Source organism: Cardiocondyla obscurior, linkage group LG01, assembly GCF_019399895.1.
Source record: "Cardiocondyla obscurior isolate alpha-2009 linkage group LG01, Cobs3.1, whole genome shotgun sequence".
Classification (NCBI taxonomy): Eukaryota; Metazoa; Arthropoda; class Insecta; order Hymenoptera; family Formicidae; genus Cardiocondyla; species Cardiocondyla obscurior.
Window position 1 is genome coordinate 3,286,639 of NC_091864.1, and position 20,613 is coordinate 3,307,251.

Consider the following 20,613-nt stretch of genomic DNA (forward strand, 5'->3'; position numbering starts at 1 on the left):
TAAAATTTGCTACGAGCCGCCACCTGCGAGTACAAAGTTGCGAATCGACATAAGTCAGGCAGGCGTACTTTTCATAATTTCTTGGTGTACTGTTTAACAATTAAGTGCAGTGTTGAATATTATTTAGGACGAAATAAAATTTAGAAAACTCACGAAACATGATCGAGCACAATTTCCCACCCTTGAAAAACGATCGGATAATCAAGGCAGCGCGCGGGGAGCCGGTTGACAAGGTTCCAGTTTGGGTTATGAGACAAGCAGGAAGATATCTTCCGGAATTTCAGCAAGTCAGAGCACAACATGATTTTTTCACCGTTTGCCAGACTCCGGAGTTGGCATGCCAGGTAACTTTGCAGCCGATAGAACGTTTCGATCTGGATGCCAGCATAATATTCTCAGATATCCTAGTAATCCCCCAAGCAATGGGCTTGAAGGTTGAGATGGTACCTGGAGTGGTAAGTACTGTTTTTAATTGCACACTGTTGTATAACAATTAAATTAAATATTCACGATATTAATTACACACTATTTATTGTTATCTCTATTCTCTGTAAATAAAAAGTGTCTGTTAGGGTCCAGTTCTGCCACAGCCTTTAGCTGATCCCAATGACATAGCACGACTTGTAAGACCTAATGTGAGTAAAGATTTAAAGTATGTTGGAGACGCTATAACATTGACTCGGCACAAGTTAGATGGCAAAGTGCCATTAATAGGATTTACAGGAGCTCCTGTAAGTGATTTATTATTGCATAAGAAATAATTGTTTATTATAAAAATTGTTATTTCTACTGTTTTATGTATATTATATATCAATTTTAAAAGATTGATTTATTTTAGTGGACTTTGATGGGTTATATGATTCAAGGAGGTGGTAGTTCCACAATGGCAAAAGCAAGATCCTGGTTATATAAGTATCCAGAAGAAACTCATAAATTGTTAAATATGATTACAGATGTGGTAGTAGACTATTTGGTAATGCAAGTAGAAGCTGGTGCTCAGGTATAATTAAAGTATATCTTTTATATATATATAAAAGAAAGCTTGTAAAATACCAATAATGTATGATGTATGCTATATTTTTTTTTTTTTTTTTTTTTTTTAGTTACTACAAGTATTTGAAAGCAATGGAGACTATTTAGATGATGCATTATTTAATAATTATTCTTTTAAATATCTGAAACAAATTAGCCTACGCGTACGAAAGCAGCTGAAAGAAGCTAATATTCCAGAAGTGCCAATGGTAAATTATCTAATATAATTATTTTCCTATTTAAGTTTTTTTTATTTTCCTAATCTACTGATTAAATAATTGTAAAATATTTATTTTTAGATTGCTTTTCCAAAAGGTGCCACTATGAATTCTTTAAAAATTCTTGCTACAGATCAAAGTTATGAAGTTATAGGCCTTGATTGGACAGTAGATCCTGTAGAAGCCAGAAAACAGCTCGGTCCCAATGTTACATTACAAGGCAATATGGATCCTTGCGCAATGTATTCTTCACAGGTATATCTTTTTTAATACAATAAAAATAATTTTTATCGTAAACTTAATTAAAATATTAATAAAGAAATTAAATAAAAAATGTTGGGAAAGACATTAAATATATTTTTTTAATTCTTTTAGGATAAAATTATCGATTATGCACACAAAATGGTGTCAAACTTTGGTAAAAATCGATACATTGCTAATTTGGGACATGGTATCTTACCAGATACTCCAATTCAATCTATGGATGCTTTTATTAAAGGAGTACACTCTGCATGAGTATACATTTTATAATTAAGACATTCATACTTGTTATAAATAATTATAATTATTGCTGTTAAATATTGTTGTTAAATGTATTTTGCATCGTTTTATCTCTTTCTTAATTATTGGAATTTTATAATATTTCTAAAGTTAAAAGTATTTTTTGAATATCGTTTTTCAATAAAGGGAAGTCTTGACTCGTTCGTTCCATTACATGTTTCAAATAATCACGAAGAATCTGTTCGTTTTGGAATTCTTCATTTAGTACAGCTTCATTCTTAAAAAGCATCTTGTATCGGCCACTTTTAATATCTTGCAACATTTTAGCTTTTCGTTGTTTAAAAACTAATGCTTGCAAATTCTATAAAAAACAGATTTTTTAATTATAATAAAATTAATATTAAACATGATATTAATTTCGAATTATATAAAATTAAGTAAGTTCACGTTACATACGTGGTACTTAATAGCTTCTGTTTGTATAATCCCTTGATCCACATTTGGGATATCGTCTACTACCGTTTTCAGTGATGTCTGCAATTCTTTACATTTGTCAACTGCATCCTTTATTTGATTTTCTAATTCTACCATTCTATTTTCAATTTTCTTCGTATCCTGTACAACAAATATTTAATTAGAAAATTTACATTAATTGATTTCATACAAAATTGAATTTACCTTTACGACTTGTTTGATCTTTAATTTTTTATCGGCAAGTCGTTTACGGAATATAACTTTCTGATTGTGTTGTCCTTTAGGATCTTTCTTAAATTTACCCATAACTTTGTCTAATATAATATCTCGTCGCGCAACACAAAACTCCATGTCGTGAATCAATTTTTCTTGCGCTCTGCGTAAATGTGAAAGGCGCATTTCCATTTTATGAATTTCACTTTTCATCGCTGTAATATCGCCACCGCTACTACGTTCATCTCTCAATTTCTTTATTGTTTCTTGCATTAATTGCACCTAAAAATATAATTCGTGATATTTTGCTTTTAATACGAACATAAATATGTTTAATATTTATCTATAAAATATTACTTTTTTCTTCCACGATAAACTTTCTTGTTGCACTGCATCTAAATTCTCCCTCAAAAGCGCTTTTTCTTCATACAGCTGCTTTAAATCATTTTGCAACTTTATTAAATTTAATTCTGCATCTTCAAGAGATTGCATCCCTTCGGTTTTTGTAATAGAATTTTTGTCTTCCAATTTTTCCTTCAGTCCTTTTTGTATGACTAATTGTGTATTCATTTGTACCATTCTTTGTTGCAGAAGATTTAATATTCTCTTCATATTTGATTCTTCCTTATTAAACACATCCAAAGCACGCTCTAATTTTAAATTTTTTTGCTCCATAATCATAATTTCTTTGTTAAGAAGATTGAGTTCTTGCAGTTGTAAATCTCTCTGTTGACTCAGTGTAATCATATATCCTTCTTGACGAATCCACAATTGCTGTGATTTTTGATTACTTTGGTGAATTTCTTCTATATTTTTTTCCAAGGTTTTTATCTTTATATCAAGAGGGTTAATTTCTCCATTTTCTCTATGCGATAATATCTGTAAAAAAAAAAGTTAATAATTTACAGTATATAAATATTAAATTATTTTTATACTTTAGTAAAATTTGTAATTAATAATATTCTTACTTCCTCAATGGTTTTATTTAAACTAATAATTTTTAATTGTTTCCTTTCAATTGCTGTATCATGCTTTTTAATTTCTTTTTGAATTTCAGCTATTTCTTTTTCCTTTTTATTATTACCTTGTAAGAGCTCCTCCAGTTCTACTTTGTCATGGTATATATATGAATTAAGTTGTTCTAATTCCAATAACTTTTTACCGTGTAAATTTTCAGTTTCTACTAATGATAATTCTTGTTCTTGTATTATCTCTTTAGAATCTAATAACAATTTATTCAAATACCGAGCCGCTTTATTATGTGCAACTTTTTCTTCCAATTTGTTGTATATTGTATTTTCTAATTCGTTTTGCTTATTCAGGAATTTCGTAAACTCTTTATCAATTTCTTCCTCTTCGTGTAACAAATATTGCCAATTCTAAAATATAAGATTATTACAAATTATAATATAATTATGTAAAAATAATATGTAGATATATTTATTAATAAGTAATTTTGCAAATATAAGTCTTTTTCGATAAGTATTCGCTAATATTTTACATACGTTTTGAGCTAAATCAAATTCGTGCTGCTGCTGCTCACTAAATTTTGCTGTTTTTACTAATTCAGATTCCAAATTGTTCAGCTTATCATTTCCTACTTCCATTAATTTTGTATTAATCTGTATATTTTCTTCTATTCGTATATGCAGTGATGTCAAATTCTCATTTTTCTCCGTTTCCTTATTAGTTTCTTTTTTTATTTTTTCTATTTCCGTATGTATTGTATTAAAAGATTCACATATTTTCCTGAAACAATATTTACTAGTACAGCCTTTTATTAGCAAGCGATGATAGGCAGAATTTCACCGAAATAATTATTTCTTTCGAGTACAATCACATATTGCGATTTATACATGATATTTTTAATTTCTGTTTGTCATTTTTATTATGTTTATTAAATTTTTCTTTAAGTTATTTGAGATGTTACGTACTCACGCTCTGAGTTTAGTTGCTCGTAAACTTTATTCCGTTTAGTAATATTCAGTATAACAGAATTCCAGGCATTGCACAAGTTTTTGTGCTGTTTATGCAACGCTTCTAGATCAGCATTAACGTCGGCGATCATTTGATTTATCTCAATTTTTTCCTTATTTTTCAATTGTAATTGCATGTCCAAGTTGGCTATTTCGGTTTTAATTCTCCATACTTCTTCCATTAGTTTATATATAATGCAGTCTTTCTGCTGCTTTTGAGCAATCAGATCTCGCTGGATTGCTTTATCCTTTTTCGACACCTGCTTGGAAATGATTAAACTATTTTCGAGCTCTGCTTGCCATTTTGAAAATTGCGTTTGCAAAGCAGTAAGCTGCTCTAATTCATGCATGAGGCTCTCTTCTTTCTTCTTCTCGTCGAACAGCTTAGCTTGAGTAGCTTTGTGAACGTCTTTCGCCTTTTTCACACGCGTGTCCTTTTCTTCGCGCAATGAAATCACATTCGCTATCATACTTTGATACTTCTCAATTGTTACCTGCTGCTGTGCTATTTCTTGCTGCGCATAGTACATTTGTAATCCTTTTTCTTCGCGCTCCTTTTCTATCGTTTTTATATCACCTTCCTGAAATATTTGAAATTAATATTTAACGAGTATAATATTTGCATCCCTTTTGCTTGCACATCAGGCAATATTGGTAAGTACTAGAGAAACACAAATTGAAATACTTACAAGCTCCAATATTTCGCTGTTTAGTTTGTTGTCGACGCGAATAAGATGCTCTCGCAGAGCATTTTGAAATCTTTTCATTAAGGAATCATCAGGATCCAGAACATTAGGCACGCTCGAAAATTTTTTGTCTACCCACAGCCTCTTTGTGACTTTGGTCCCTGGTATTTCCACATTGTTAAGGAATGAAGGGTCACTTGTAGTCAAGGTATCCATCGTGGAGTGCAGTATGCCACGGCTTTCCACAAAACTCTTCTATTTGGAATTATAATACCTCTTTAGACGATGTGGTACTTGCTTGGGACTTGTGTTGTTGATTCAAATCAGATTTGTAACTAAGGAAGTATGACATCATCATGACAGACTCGGTACGTAATCAATATCTCTTATTTAGACCTGATAGCTTATCTTAATACAAACAAGCCTACTTAAATAAAAATTGCAGTTATATAACACACTGGCGAACCAGCAGTATATCATATGTGTAAACATGGCATAGTTCAAAAAATGCATTTTTAATCATACAGTTTCCTTACTCAAGTAAATTCATCGGAGGCGTATTGAAATAGAAGCAATTAAATAAAAAATTAAATTAAATTAAAATAATAAAATAAAGCAAAAAAAAGAAAAAAAAATGCTAATGCATTGCTTTCACCGGAGAAGTTTATAATATCAGCGGTTGATAAAATACAAGCTCGGACGAGAGCGCATAAATTGACGACCGTGATTCAGAAGAATTTTTTAATGCGGACGAAGAAAACCGGAGAACCGGAGGCCAAATTCTCCCGTTTAATAAGAGCTGCGAAGGTGCGAGAATTGCGAGGTGGATCGCGCGCGAATTACAAAAGGAGGAGATCGTTCCCGGGCCGACATTACGTGCCGTTACCGTCGCGCGTGACGCGCACAGCCAATCCTCTTCGCTGGCGTGTGTTGTGACAGTTCGCTCGAGGCAGTCGAGGCAGCGTGGCGTCGGTCGCGGGAGATAGGAGGATAGAATGCGGGCTGCGGACGTCGGAAGACGGCGCGGGCTCGTAGGATGACCGAACGTTGCGCGAACGCCCGTCGACGGAGCTAAACGACATTCAACGATGCAGACCGCGTGCGTCAGCGATGGGAACATGGAGCAAACTTGGTCGGAGAAAAAGACGATCAGATTCCGCGCCGCTGGCGAGCCGAGAGCTCATGTGTCAGCTCACGACAGGCGCGTGGAAAACGTGGACCCATCGCGCTGCAGACCGCAATTATCCGACGGCCTAGATGCGCAGGAAAAAAAGCAGCGTAAGTGCACAAGCGCTTTTGTCTCGTTTCTTTTTTTTTGCGAGTCAGTGGTATGTACGTGGGAAAAAGAAAAAAAAAAAACATTCATGCACCAGCAGATTAGATAAGGCAGCATCGATCACCTGCATGGAGTGATTTTTTTTTTACGATGCATTCGTCACGAGATGTATATAATTGTGGAAAAAAAAAAGCATATCTTACTAACTATGACTTTTTATATTTGTACTTGCTAGAAGTCTTGCTTCTACTGTATTATCAGTGGTAATTAAGTAGTAACTACCAGTAGTTATTAAAAAAGTAGTATTGTAGCTCATTCAGTAAATGTACTTTTTACAGGGGTGTCGTTGATGCAATTCTTAAGAACAGAGCTAACCAGGGGTTATCAGCTGGAGCACGATGAGGAGAGATTTTCAGCGAGAAGGGAGAAGGTTTACTCGTTCATGAAAATTCCTCGTGAGGTGGAAAATTTCATGGCATATGGGTTTCTTCAGGTACAATGATATACTATAAGCTATTGCAAGAATAAAGTATAATTTCAAATCTTGTAAAATGCTTTAACATATTATATATTACATATTCTGTTTTTGTCGTTACAGTGTGCTGATTCTTTTCTATTTGTGTATACATTTTTACCATTAAGGTTTGCAATGGCCTTATGGGCGGTGATTACAAGGCCTTTAAGACGCTACCTGAGGTATTGCAGTAAAAAAATATTAATTCAAGAGGAAGTATACTTGTTTGTATAAAATTTTTTTTAACCGCTCTCGTTTTGCAGGAGTGAGAAAAGTCACGCAAAAGGCACGGAGAGATATTTGAGTCCAGCTGAAGTATGCGATTTGCTGAAAGGAATTTTAGTGGTATGTTGCTGGGCAGCTACGTGGAAAGTGGACACCTCCATGATGTATCATTTAGTCAAGAGTCAGTCGGTTATAAAATTATACATATTTTATAATATGCTGGAAGTGGGAGATCGTCTTTTTAGCGCTTTGGGGCAGGACACTATAGACGCCCTTTTTTGGACCGCCACCGAGCCACAGTCGCGTTCGAATTCCACCCGTACGAAACATTTCGGTACATTGCCACATCTCTTGTTTGCCGTCGCTTATGTGTGTATCCTTTATGTAATCGCGTTATTACAATTGATTTGATCGTGATCGGAATAGGTTTAAATCTATATTTATACCTTGACTACATTCTCATAAAGTGTTACATAGTATATTGGTGTTATTCCAAGCGACGACGCTAAACGTGGCAATTAACAGCAGTAATAAGGCCCTTCTTACAATTATGATGTCCAATAATGTAAGTGCCCTAAGAAAATTAAAGCACAGTTGCTTTTTTTTTTTTTTTCTTTTATGTAAAATTGTTCACGCGAAATATTTTTTTAGTTTGTAGAACTGAAAGGTTCTGTTTTCAAGAAATTCGACAAGAACAACTTGTTTCAATTGTCTTGTGCCGACGTCAGAGAAAGATTCCATCTCATTATGCTGCTCCTCGCAGTAAGTTTGCAGACGATGAAGGAATACGCGTGGCATAGCGATCGTCTCGCTGTTTTACTACCAGATTGCGTGACTTTATTGCTGGCAGAGGTGCTCGTTGATTGGGTTCGTACCGTAAAATAAATTATTAAGGCATACGCAAAAAGGATAAAAATTAAATTATCTTTACTATTCAGTTATTTCAATTTCATCGATAATTTCAATGCGTTGTCTACATTTCAAATATTAGTGAATATATGCAAATTGCGTGAATCATCCCTGTGCTAATAATACTGTATTTCCATAAAGGTGAAACATGCGTTCATCACTCGTTTCAACGAACTGCCTTCTACCGTCTACAGAGACTATACCGTGAGTTTGGCTTACGACATGGCGCAGACACGTCGAGAGACAGCATTTTCAGACCCGTCGGATTTAGTCGCGCGGCGAATGGGCTTTATACCTCTTCCCTTAGGAGTCGCTATGGCCCGAGTACTGTGCACGACTTTGACGCCGTCTCCGAGACCCGCTAATATCATACTTTTTTTACTAGCTTATCTTATATTGGTATCGTTTCGTATATTAAATAGTTTAATCATTCTTGGAAAGGCGTGCGATATAATATCGTCGCACACGCAACCTGACAAAGATGACATTTCCGCGAAATCCCCGTCGAAGAACCGTGCCAACAGCGTTGACATGAAAAATGAAAACCTTGGCACGGCTATTTTCTCAAATAGCGCCGTCAGCCTGAACAACGTTTGTTTGAACGAAGCGTTTTTGGAGCCGGACGAGATGCAGAAAAGTGAGAAGCTTCAGTGTAGTTTCGACGAGCATACGAACGTAACGAAAACAGTGCTAAGGACAGGAAGCGAGCCCCTTCTTCCGCAGTGACGTGTCTGAATAGCGCAATTAAATCATATCTTTTTTTCTTTAATTTATAAAGTGTACATATCTTATTGTACATATATGCACAGATATTATATGAATGCTTTTTTTTTTTTTGCAATATTTATATAAGGTATCTATGTAAGAGTAATAAATTTGGTTACCATTTATTAACAGGTTTCATTATCAAACAACTATTATACATTATGTAAATTAAAATATTGTACTTCCAAACATTTTGGTACGTGCAATAATTTAAATTCGATTTCCAATTGTAATTTTGTCAACGTTTTAAAGTTATGAATAAGTAAAAGATATTACATAAGTAGCATTACATAAACATTTTTATTTCTTATTTTTTTTAGAATGTCGATGGTTGAACAGAAAGCGTCTCACGCGAGGGTGGCAGTCGGTATACAGACAAAATTTATTTGACTTGAAACTTCGCCAGTTCGCCGACTAGAATGGAATGGCGCGCATTGGCTAACTTTTCCTCTTCCCCCGCACGGCTCCGCCACCGGTCGTCGTCTCTCGGCAAAGCAACGGTGGAGGACGTCGGTCCCAGTCGCGCGTCTCTTCGTGCCGGTAGGTGCTTGTACGATCTCGTCTCGTGCGCGTGCGTTTGCAAAGTAACCGAGCGTGAAAATGACCGCGACGTGAATCCCGCCACGGGGTTGTTCCAGTACGTACCTCTTCACCGCGCGATAGCGATTGTGTGCACGTTGCTGCCGGCCGATCCGTGAGATCCAGGGAGGATGCGGCACGCCGAAGCCCTGCTGGCCCTGCTCGCCTGCGTGCGTAAGTACCGCATCATCAAAGTAGCGTAGAACATCACAGAAGTTCCCTTACCCCGCCGGCGGGTCCCGTCTGCCCGCCGTCTATCGGGGTGAATCACGCGGAGGGAAGAAAAAAAAAAATAATAGGAGCTCCGATCGAAGTTTCCCTCGTGACGACGAGACGGGGTCTCGCCACTCCTTCCCCCATCGCTTCCTTCCGCGCGATATCCGGCCGATCTCGCGATCCCCGACCGGTCGCCGGGCTTCTCCCTCGTCTTCCTTTCTCGGCCGCCCAACGTTGTAATTACGGCTAATTGAGTTCGAATCGCGCGCCTCGGCCGACCGCAAAGAAAAAGGAGATAAGTCGCGGGCCGCGTTCCAAGGACGATCACGAAAATCTCTTCGCACCCTCGCGACGTTTCCCTCGTCGTCGTTACGGATTTCATCCGCTATCGATTCGACGATGCATCGGAGGGGGAGAGGGGGGGAACCTCGGCCGCGAATATCCGGCCGTCGATTCGAATGAAGTTACGCCAGCCGGATATCGCGATCAAGGTAGCCAAACGTCGTTCCGTGCGCGAAGAACCGCCGCCGGTGGGCTATCGGGCGAACAGATCGACGCGATAACGGTTAAGCACGATACCTTACGTCGCGAACATTGTTACACGCCCGTTGCGCGGTATTATTTCGCGATAAGATCCGTCGGCGTAACTCGCCGCCGTGGAATATCCTCGCCGGCTACGCTTTCTCAGCGCTCTGAAGTCAGCCGCGGACGGGACGAGCGGAAGAGATTCAGAACGCGCGCGGGACGGATCCCGCACACGGAAAACCGTTCCCGTTTCAATTCGAATTGTACGCTGCACCTTGCGCGAAGGGCACGGAATCATTTCGTGCGCGCGCCTCGCTCGCATGCCGATCCGCTCTTGTTAATTAACACTTTAGCCAACGAACGCAACAATTGCGTCACGAAATCGCGAAGTACGTCGGCGATGTTTGCTCGAGACTCGGTTGCGCGCTCGCGTGTCCGCGCGATAGCCGCAAATTTTGTTCGTTACATTAATTCGTGTACACCGTAAACATGTTTCTGTTGTCGTCACATCGGGTTAAGATAAGCATTAATATTTTAAAACGTTCTCAATATTTTGTAAAACTTTGAGCAGCCTATTAGCTCGTCTTGTATTTTCGACTTCTCGGTTATCACGCGCCTACCCTTCTAATGAAGTAAGAAAAGAGAACAGAAATGAAGATTACTATGATTATCCACCGTTCTTCTCTTTGCAACGCGAATCGACGGGACGCGGAGACGGAGAGAGAGATAGAGAGAAAAAGAAAGAAAGAACAAAAATTCTTTTATCTAAATCGGAGCTGGCCAATTTGCGCCCTCCTCGCGGATCTTCCACCGACTCGCGCGGGGACTCGGCGGCGGGACAGGGTCCAAGTGGCAAGGAAAGGATGCTGCCGCCTTTCCACCATGACGGTGGCTCTCCTCTCAAAGAGGAGGAACCGGTTCGATAGCCGCGCACACCTACACGGAAAGCGACGAGTGTACGCAGACTCGGCTCACGTTTGCCGGGGTAAAGGGGAACAGGATGACGGACGGAAGAGAACGAGAGAGAGAAAGAGAGAGAGAGAGAGAAGAGTAGTTGCCGTGCAGTATTACGTAGGTATATACATTTGTACTCAATATCGGCCACCGTCGAAGCGAAGGGGGTGGCAAAGGGGGATGTGCGCGCGGTGTGCGAGATAACCCTCGAGTGCGCTAGAGCCGTGCCCCGTGGTTGCCACCCTTCAGTTGGATACTTCTCCCCTTCACCTTTCCCTCCGCTCTTTCACTTCGGTCCGTCCAGGCCGCTCCGCGCCACTCGCCGGCACCACTTGGCCATTCATCTTGGTCCGGTGCTCCTAATTACACGTCTCGAGTTACGGACGAGAGCCGGGACCGCGGACGTCCCGCGTCTCTGAAAAGAAGATGGGCCGAAGGGGGGGCGGGCGGGTGAAGGGGCACATCGGAACACCGGGGTCTCTTCCCCGCGTTGCCCCGCGATCATCGTCCTTTTCTCGTCCCCGTCGGGTGAGGTCCCCGGCTCTCTTTCGCTCTGCTTTCGTCTCGTTTCTCGCCGGCTTTGCCCTGGCCTTCTCCTTTTCCCCCGTACCGCGAACGACGGCTTTTTTATACCGACTCGCCACTAAGGGGCCTTTGTACGCGGCCGGCGGGCGCGTTTATTTTATACGCCGAATGTTATTCAACGCGCCGCGCGATTACTCGCGATGCGCTTCACCTCTTCTTCCCTTTACGCGAGTTATTAGCTCTCTCTCTCTCTCTTTTTTTTCTCTTCTCGTCGCAACGTCGTGGCGTACGCGTGTCTCGCTGCAGGGAGCGGTAAAGATGGAAAAAGAGAATCATATTAGCCCTTTGATCCCTTGGGCTGCTGAAACGACTCCGGGAAGAAACAAAGAGAGAAAGAGAGGCTAATAAAGACGCGGGTGGTGTGTAACGCGTATAAAGAACGAAAGCCGACGTTCTTTTTTTGGAGTCGCCGGCCCGCGACACGCGCACGTACTCGGACGTGTTACGACCGTTCTTGAAACTGCAGTTGCGACGCGGATGCGCATCGGGTGGTGTATACGTGAGATTTCAATCGGATTATTTCCGCGCGGGGAAACGGGCGAAATTTGTCGCGGGGGCATAAAATTTAATCGCGATCAGGAAATTTTTATATTAAGCGAATCGATAATACACGCGGCGGATAAAATTTTAATCAAACGAGCTTAATATTTTTTTCCGTGATTTTTTTAAAAGTATTTCGCAATTTAAGAAAACCTAGAATCGCCTCGTGAAGTAAACCTCTGCCGTCCGTTCTTTTAAACGGCGGAGAGATAGACGTCGCACGGACGCAGATAACGAATTGCTAACGAGCGTCTGACAGCGCGGACTTGAGATATCTCGAATCGATGCTATCTAAGGGTAGCACGCCCATCGGGCGGACGCGCGGGTTTTCTTGGTAACAGAGCTCCTTCATCCGGCCCTCGTCGAGCAACGTGGAATTGTAAGATAAACTTTCTATCGTCGGAGATACTGGAATTCCGGCTCGTCTTTCGGCAGGAAGTACGCCTTTCGCTCTATTTTACTCTCTCTCTCTCTTTCTCCCCTGGCATCTTTTTCTCGCCCGTCCTGTTTTCCTGCCCGCGTCGATTGCGGGATCACGGCGGCTTCAAAGCGCGTAAAATGCCCCGCCGCGAGCGCAAGCGTTTGATGACCCCGCGACAGTGCTCGGGATAATGCACGCCGAAGGGCGAGCGAAGGGATCGACGAGGCAGCCGATAGACGACAGCGGATTCTTTGAAACTCGTTCGCTCACGTTGTCATTATGCGCGCTCTGCAAATGGCACATTCCGCGCTCGCGTCGGATTTCCCGTCCTCCCTCTCTCCCATCGGACGAATTCTCCCTTTGACCGGTACCTGTGAATGGAAATCGCGAACAAGATCTCTGGGTTCCCCTTTCTCGTCTCCCCTCCCCCGCCCGTCGAACTGTATACGGCAGTTGCGGCACTTCGCGGTGCGGTAACTTTATTCCGGATTCCGCTCGCAGATTCGTTTGACCGGCAGAGATGGAGAGAGTTGAACGAGAGAATAGAAAGCCTCGCGAAACGAACTTTTAATATTCAACCGAATATGAAGACGAAACAAGGCTGAGAATTCGCGATGGGATTTAAATTCCCCGGAAAACGATTAATTAATCTCACGTACAATAAACGACGAAGGGAAAAAATAAGGAATCGTTAACCTTTGACACGCGGCTGTTGGTCAAATCTTATCTTGGATTTGCGAGTTAGAAATGTGCTCCGCGCGCTTGGTCCGCAGCGAAGAGCGACGTGTCTGAAATTCAAACGGCAGATTCTTAAAAATAAAAATAGGAAACAGCGCGTGGTCGCAATTGTCCTCATCATTTCAGGGCACGTTGTCCGTCGCGTATTTTATCTCGCTCGCGTTTTTCCCTCGGGCGAAAGCGAGCGGTTGCACTTTACCCTGGCTAAAAGGGCGTCAGTGTTCGCCGAGCACTTCGCGTTTCCTTGCCTTCGCTTTTTTTTATCTTTCTCTATTTCTTCGTTTTCGTCTTTTTTTTTTCTTTTTTTTTTGTTCTTTCTTTCGTAATAAACGCGTCTTGTGTATACGCATCCTGACTCGGCGCAGCCTCTCGGGACCGGCGGCTCTCAGGACAACTATCGGAGCCGCAAAAGCGTCCTGAGAGCGTGAACTTTTCATGGTACTTCGAAATGTCTAGAAGATAATACGGTCGGAGACAATTATTTGCACGCACCAGCGTATAAAAATCATAATGCGCGCGAGACATTCGTGGCACCTTCCTATTTCCCGCGAGGAGCGTTGTAGCGACTCGTGTTATATGCAGATTTTGCGAGGGGTTTTTAAAGGATCGGTTGAGATATGCGGGTGACAGAAAAATTATTAATTTTTTGTTTATTTCTTTTTTTTTTTCCTTTTGTTTTTTTTTTTATTTTGTTTTCTTGCACGGGCGAGTTTGGTCGTAAATGATGGCCCGCGCATGATTCATGTCCGCGTGGTTTACCGGCCGCGAGCCGCGTGATAAAGTGCGCATTCTACGTGCACGCAATGAATTATGCATTCGCGTGCGTTACATATATCCGCGCTGGGAGTCGTTCTAATTGATACAGGAAGTTTCCGCTGCCGGGGGGCGAAAGAGAAGCGGCGCGAGTGCCTTTTGGGAAATTAGAAGAGCCCGATACGCAAATATTATCATTTTGTCGTTTATCAAAATTATATATATTCACATGAAGAATCAGGATGCAATTGCACTTGAAATCGGTACTCGATGAAGACGCTTATTCATTAAATAAACTCGATTAAACATAAAAATATTTAACTTGCGTAGCAGATATTAATTAAAAAGAAAAAAAAAAGAAATAAAAAGGGAAAAAGAAAAGAAAAGAAAATCGATGTTGAAGATTCTAATCGCAGGATGGATGCACGCTTAACTCGAGTTGTCATTTTATCTGATTTAAACTCGCCACGGATAATTTTATGGAAATGTGAAAACTTTTTAACGGGTTCAAAGGCAATCCTCCCGATTTAAAGACCAGCCGTTACCCAAGTCGCATACACACATCGGGGAAGAAAGATCCTTGCGGCGTAACGAGCCAAGTTCCGCCGTCTATCGGCACGAACTTTCTCCCTTCCAGACCTATGACGTCTGGAAGAGGGACCGTGCTTCATATACCTCGAATAATAATCAAGAAGTGCTCCGACGAGAGGGACTCGTGCTCGCGAAACTACCCCAGACGGCTATGAGAAAACAACCCCTTGCGTCCGCGCCGAGATGAGTTACTTTCCCATCGCTTTCGATTCACCGGGAAGTCGCGCGAGGGAAAGACATTTTATCATTATTTCATGATGTTCTTAGAGTTATTAAGGAATTAAAATCATGACTATATCTCGACACTATCAACATTAATGCCTCTCGATTTTATTAATTCGCGGTTTATAAAATAAATTTTTAAAGGATCGACGTTGTTAATCTATACAAAATTTGTATCCTACACTTAATTCAATTTGTAAGATATTGATAAGAATAAAATTCAATTAGTTTTTATTTAATTCTTAATTATTGGCATTTAAAAAAATATTTTTTTAAATTATAATTGTCATTACGATGAATTTTTTGCCAGCTAATATCGCCGAAACAAACTCTAAGCGTATCACAAGGCTATAAATCTCCTTCACCTTTTTTTAATCCGTTACTTTATATCAACCGCTCCACCCGTTGATGATTTTACGTGTCATCGTGTAGACGTCGAACGTGCACAGACACACTCGGCACCGGGCAAACGTAGTCGAAAATCGGGACCGCTTGTGTAAACGTTATAAAGCGGCGCGGCTGCAGCTGTCGTCGGCGCGCAGGGCAGGGAGTAAGAGAAAGGAGGAAGCCAATCTCGAGAGTAGGTCGTAAAAGCGGTCGTATTTACCCCTCAGGGAGAATTTCACGACCGGCAACCGAGATGTAAACGCGCATTCTTTTTTTAGGACGCGACGCGGCCATTTTTTTTTTTCTCCCTTTTGCTGATAAAGATTGACATCGAACTGCGTTCGAAGATAACGCCTAATGATCGCGCTGAAAGGGCCGGGCGGTACTATCGTAAAAGTCTGCCGCATTAGTTGGAACATCCCTTGATTTCTCGTTGTAATCAGAGGATCCGGCCGACGAATGATAAGCCGGCGATAATGCTCAAGGATCACATTTTCTTTCTTCATTCTTTTTTACGACTGTGAAAAAAAAAACAAAAATAAATAAAAAAAAGAAAAGAAAAATGGCATCGCGCCCGCCGACAAAACGCGGCTCGAAACCCTAACGGTCTTCTTTTATATTAACGCGCGTATTGTGACCAGGAGCTTGGCGCGGAAATGCAGATTTTCATTTCAGTGTTCCGCGAGCCATGTTTTTTAATTGTAAATGTACGTTCGGGCGAAAATCCGCGGATGGGTCGGGATTATTAAGAACTTCCCCTCGTAAAATTTGTGTGGTGCACGAACGCGTTTTGTCTCTCGACATTTATGAAACTTGAAGTTATAGAATAGACACCGCGGCACCGTGAAATCAAAGGAAATACCTGGATCTACAATTATAGATGGAGAGAGAGACGGTCCGCGCGAAGATAAATAAAAGAGCTAGGGGTTAGTCCCGCTCTCTCTGATAGATTTATGGTCATGCATTATGGTTCCCGGCACATGACGGTTAAACTATATAGCGTCCGGGATCACCACGGGACATTTGTTACTAGCCGGAATAAATTACTCGGCGAACGTTAAAGCGAATATATACTTGCTGTTAAATTAAAATCAGTGAGAAGTAAGCCGAACGATTTGAAAGCGCCGGCGACGTTTCGCGTATATCCTTTCAAAAAAGAAAAAAGAAAAAAAAAAGCAGAAGAAGAAGAAGAAGAGAAAAACACGATGGTGTCGATTGGAAGTTCGGAGGTGCAGATTTCGCGTAATTTCTGATGATGAAAATTGACGCGCTGGATGCATCGGCGGTATAAAAATACCACGTGGTATTTTGCGATCGCGACCGCGACGGATTAATTATTCCCAGACTTCCACGGGCGTATTAATGTTGCGTAAACGAGAGATCGATGATGAGATGGTGTGCCGAGAGACGGCAAAACGGCACGAGTTGCAGTCAGCGTATGCGCGCGTTGCACAGTGCAGCGTACAATACAACGTGTTGCCGGCGGCCGTGGCGCAGAGAAACACACCGATCGATTTTCACCCTGGTACAGAGGATTTAATCCACACCGATGCGGCCATTGTGCATATACAAAACCCGCGCAACGCTCGCTGGACACGGACCGGGCGAATCACGAACCTACGTGTCATAGTGTACATTTATACTGGCCATCTAGTCACTCTTTTTTTCTTTTTTCCCTTTTTTTTCTTTTTTTTTTTTTCCTCGTCTTCCTTTTTCGGCACTCGACGAACAGAAATACCGCTTAAACGCGACTCTCGTTGCGGGCATTTTTACTCTTGCACTCGACGATTGTTTGGATTCAACCGTCCCTTTGTACTTTGTTCCTATGGTCGTTCAACGAAATTGAAACACGCTTTCCGATCGCATGAGTGATACGCGACTCAATTATCGTATTTCCAGCCGTTCGAACTTATTCTATCGAAAGATCACGTCGCGGGAAGTTGAATATTTATATCGTTAATTTTTTTCCTTTTTTTTTTTTTTTCAACAAAAACTCAAACTAACTTTCAGTCCTTTTTCTTTTAACTTATTAATAAGATAATATTTTTTGTTCTTTTACAGTGACACCTGCACACGGCCAGGATCTTTATTTCTCGGTGAGCCCCGAGAAACACTCGGTAGTCGAGGGACTTCCAGCGCGCTTGAGGTGCGAGGCTCATTCAAGCTCGCATGTCAAGTACTCGTGGAAAATAGACGGGCAGCCGCTTGCGCCGAGTCCGCGAAGGCATCAGGTCGAGGGCGATCTTTACATCACGCGGGTCAACCGAATCTTGGACAGTGGTAACTTCGTTTGCGTGGCCACCCATGAAGAATCCGGCTATTCGATCGAGAGCTCGCCCGCCAAGATCGACGTTCAATGTAAGTAGAATACCAGCGTGTACACTCGCTACTTATAATTATGCATTTACACTGGCTTTTGCATTTTCTTTTTTTTTTTTTTTTCTTTCTTTTCATCCGCGTTTAAAAAACTCCGCTATTAAAACCGTCCCTCAACCTCCCCGTATATTACGGCGTACGTAACGCCGGTAAATTTGCAATTTGTTCGAGTGCACTTTGCAATCCACGCGAAAACGTACGAGCTGAACATTTCTCCCGAGAATATCAGAAGCGAAAATCAACGATTCGTATTCGCATAGCAGCCCTCATAAAGTATGCACTCACTACTCAATGATGCGACTGCACCGGCTCGATAAACCGATATAATCCGCCGTTGAATCGGTATCGTTGCTTAGTCAACAAAGGGTCCCGAGGCGGTGGTGGACCTCGTCATCATCGCTTGGGGGGATCGGGAGGGAAATCGAGAGAGAGAGAGAGAAAGACAGCGAGAGGGTGGAAGAGGGGCTCGAAGCAACGTCGTCGTCACGGTACTTTTTAATCGTCCCGTCTCCGCAAAAGCATAGATCAAACGCCTCGTGTGCAGAAATTACACGGGCCGAGGCCCCGTGTGGAACACATGATCGACGGAGGGAAAGAGTTCGGTGCTCGCGAGGGAGGAAAGCGATAGGGGATTTTCGCGGGGCCACGAGCCCACGGTGGTGGTGGAGCAGGAGGTAGAAATCGATTCGTGACGGGTTCGGGAGTTACGGTCACTCTCCCCCGCTCGTTTCTCCAATTATTCGCTCGCGCGACATTAATTAAGCAAGATAATTTGCTCTGGAGCCCGCGCGCTGCCTACGTTATGGCGTCCGCGGCGCAACCGGGCAGAACTACAGTTTCCCTCCCCGTTCACGTTTTAATGATTCACGTACGTACGCCCCGCGGTTTCTAACCGAAAGCTCTCTAGCTGAAAATATAACTCGAATGGGTTAAAAGCGAGGATCGGGAGAAAGAAGGGAGGGACACGGTGGGTGAATGAAGAACGTTCGCGTGTACGTACGTCTAGCCGGCCGTCTCTGGGAGCAGCGTTTTTACGCGCGTCGGAAACGCGAGGTGACGGGGCCGCGGATGCTTTAAAAAGATGGGGAGAAAATAGGATAAAAAGGACGATCGTCGTCGCGCGCGAAAATGAATGAGTAATGAAGAACTTTGCTGGAAAGTACATATTATTAGATCGCGTAGCGCTAAAGGGAATGGCGAAAGAGGGCGACGCGTGAAGGGACGACGGGGAGAAAAATAAAAAAAAAGAAAAGAAAAACAAAACGAGAAAGGGAAACGGGGTGTTGCGGGTGTGCGTCGTCGTTAGCACACCGGTGGCGACTCGTTATCATGTATCGCTTTGTAATTATTATTACACGCAGCTGCCAAGCTATACGGCGGCGACGTTAGAGTGCACCGAGCGAATGCGAGTGCATTTAGCGCGCGCTTAATATCAACGCGTCAATTTCATTTAGCAATTGCAGTAAACGTGACTGCGATAATGACGACGTCACGTTTTTTCCCCGTGTGCTCTTTGTCTCGCGTTGCTTTGAAAAATTCTAAATAGAAAATTTTTTTCTTCTCTCCTTTTTTTTTTTTTTATTTTATTTCTTTTTTTTTTATTTTATGAACGATACATGCTCGGACGTAACGAATATTTTTACTGATATCGAAGCAACGGAAAATATATCGTGATTTGTTAGTGACGCATTATTATTTTCTACCGTTTTAATATCAATTTAAAGCGAAAGAGAATACGTCATATTGGTTGGGCTTTGTACAGGTGAATCGTTTTCATCGCTTGAGATTTTAATCCATATTTGATTATTTTAATCTCGTCGAGAAGTACAACGCTTCGAAAATGGAATAATTTGCGCGGAATCAACGTATAAAAGAATTTATAAAAAACAATAAAAAAAGAATTGATATTTGTTTGCTAGTGGGAGGGATAACGGTATAATAATAAATCAACGTATTCATCGGAATCATACGAAAGTTCTTAATTCTCTTACGTGGGCGGTGTGCCGAATTTAGCTCAACGGTGACACTGACGGCGCATATCCAATTCCTAATTAGCGTCTATTAACGTGATATTTCTTCCAGCGATTACGAATTACTTTAAGGTAATCGACCGCGAAATGTGAATAGTCTCGTACGGATAACGATTTTGGCGCAACATAAAGTGTAAAACTCATTTTATTATTCAACCAGAAATAAATCAATCAATTGATTAATTAATTAATTAATTTATCAGTTGTGCTTTACGTTCGATTGTAAAAAAAGATGCAGCGTGCCGTATCGTACGTCGACATGTGGGGTGATATGGCACGGTGGCATTGAACGGATTAAGAAGTAAAATAGTGCCGCGTAGCGCATGTGTATTTATACCGTAACATGCACACGTGCAGTTGACCACGCGCAGGCATGTACTCTGCCAAAGCGTTCGTTACGAAACGACCATTTTAGTCAATCCCTTAAACCACGGTTTAATGCCTAAATCTCTTCGGCAAAGTAGGGTGAGGGCGCGGCGTACATGCGCGAGTGACACTTCTCTCACGTCTCGTATTTTCGTTTCATTAAATTTAATGACCGACCGTATTTTGGTTAAATCCGGCGACGCCGGTCCTTTTCGGGACAATAATTTGCGTTCCGAGGGTTACCAGACGATGAAACTACAATTTTAAGCAATTTAGCGTCCAGATCCGGGACGGCTCGTTGTTATTTTCCTCGACGCGCTTGCCTCCGCCGTGGGACGCGACGAAATTAATTAGACATTCCCGTGCCCGTGTGATCGATCGATAAACGCATCGACGGACTAATGAATATAAAAAAGAAAAAAATAAATTCTTTTTCTTTCTGTCTCAATACAAAAAAAAAACCGTGTTAGATCGAATCGAATTTACTGTCGCCGCCTTTCCGCGACGCTGATTCGTTCTCGCGGTTAGTTTGTTTCGTATC

The 20,613-nt window shown here is 41.7% G+C and overlaps 4 protein-coding genes across 4 annotated transcripts in view; 3 read left to right on the plus strand and 1 right to left on the minus strand.

Moving 5' to 3' along the window:
* The first annotated feature begins 28 nt into the window (after window positions 1–28).
* Urod (uroporphyrinogen decarboxylase) lies at window positions 29–1,964 on the plus strand. The gene is made up of 6 exons (XM_070674922.1): window positions 29–455; window positions 573–731; window positions 839–1,000; window positions 1,104–1,241; window positions 1,332–1,505; window positions 1,626–1,964. The coding sequence occupies exons 1-6, from the start codon at window positions 159–161 to the stop codon at window positions 1,764–1,766; spliced, it is 1,071 nt and encodes a 356-aa protein (XP_070531023.1). The 5' UTR covers window positions 29–158; the 3' UTR covers window positions 1,767–1,964.
* Window positions 1,723–5,316, minus strand: L(2)41ab (lethal (2) 41Ab). The gene is made up of 8 exons (XM_070674845.1): window positions 5,104–5,316; window positions 4,373–4,995; window positions 3,944–4,187; window positions 3,407–3,817; window positions 2,796–3,317; window positions 2,430–2,720; window positions 2,208–2,366; window positions 1,723–2,112 (listed from the first exon to the last, which is right to left on the minus strand). The coding sequence occupies exons 1-8, from the start codon at window positions 5,314–5,316 to the stop codon at window positions 1,885–1,887; spliced, it is 2,691 nt and encodes an 896-aa protein (XP_070530946.1). The 3' UTR covers window positions 1,723–1,884.
* An 11-nt stretch (window positions 5,317–5,327) lies between these two features.
* LOC139113618 (protein TAPT1 homolog) lies at window positions 5,328–8,914 on the plus strand. Its single transcript, XM_070674897.1, has 8 exons — window positions 5,328–5,468; window positions 5,546–6,378; window positions 6,715–6,869; window positions 6,975–7,072; window positions 7,154–7,488; window positions 7,583–7,680; window positions 7,767–7,982; window positions 8,166–8,914. The coding sequence occupies exons 2-8, from the start codon at window positions 6,189–6,191 to the stop codon at window positions 8,748–8,750; spliced, it is 1,677 nt and encodes a 558-aa protein (XP_070530998.1). The 5' UTR covers window positions 5,328–5,468; window positions 5,546–6,188; the 3' UTR covers window positions 8,751–8,914.
* A 132-nt stretch (window positions 8,915–9,046) lies between these two features.
* The window catches only part of LOC139113588 (tyrosine-protein kinase-like otk), a 36,996-nt gene continuing 25,429 nt past the window's right edge, over window positions 9,047–20,613 (plus strand). The window contains exons 1-3 of the mRNA XM_070674832.1: window positions 9,047–9,329; window positions 9,428–9,542; window positions 17,362–17,658. Of these exons, the coding sequence (XP_070530933.1) occupies window positions 9,500–9,542; window positions 17,362–17,658 (340 nt within the window). The 5' untranslated portion in view covers window positions 9,047–9,329; window positions 9,428–9,499. The remainder of the gene's footprint in view (window positions 9,330–9,427; window positions 9,543–17,361; window positions 17,659–20,613) is intronic.

Bases quoted from the DNA above. Each gene is read 5' to 3' on its own strand.
- Urod (XM_070674922.1), top strand. From the start codon at position 159: ATGATCGAGCACAATTTCCCACCCTTGAAAAACGATCGGATAATCAAG. The intron at 456-572 runs GTAAGTACTGTT...AGTGTCTGTTAG, and splicing joins TTGAGATGGTACCTGGAGTG to GGTCCAGTTCTGCCACAGCC. The intron at 1,242-1,331 runs GTAAATTATCTA...ATTTATTTTTAG, and splicing joins ATATTCCAGAAGTGCCAATG to ATTGCTTTTCCAAAAGGTGC.
- LOC139113618 (XM_070674897.1), top strand. From the start codon at position 6,189: ATGCAGACCGCGTGCGTCAGCGATGGGAACATGGAGCAAACTTGGTCG. The intron at 6,379-6,714 runs GTAAGTGCACAA...TACTTTTTACAG, and splicing joins TGCGCAGGAAAAAAAGCAGC to GGGTGTCGTTGATGCAATTC. The intron at 7,073-7,153 runs GTATTGCAGTAA...CTCGTTTTGCAG, and splicing joins CCTTTAAGACGCTACCTGAG to GAGTGAGAAAAGTCACGCAA.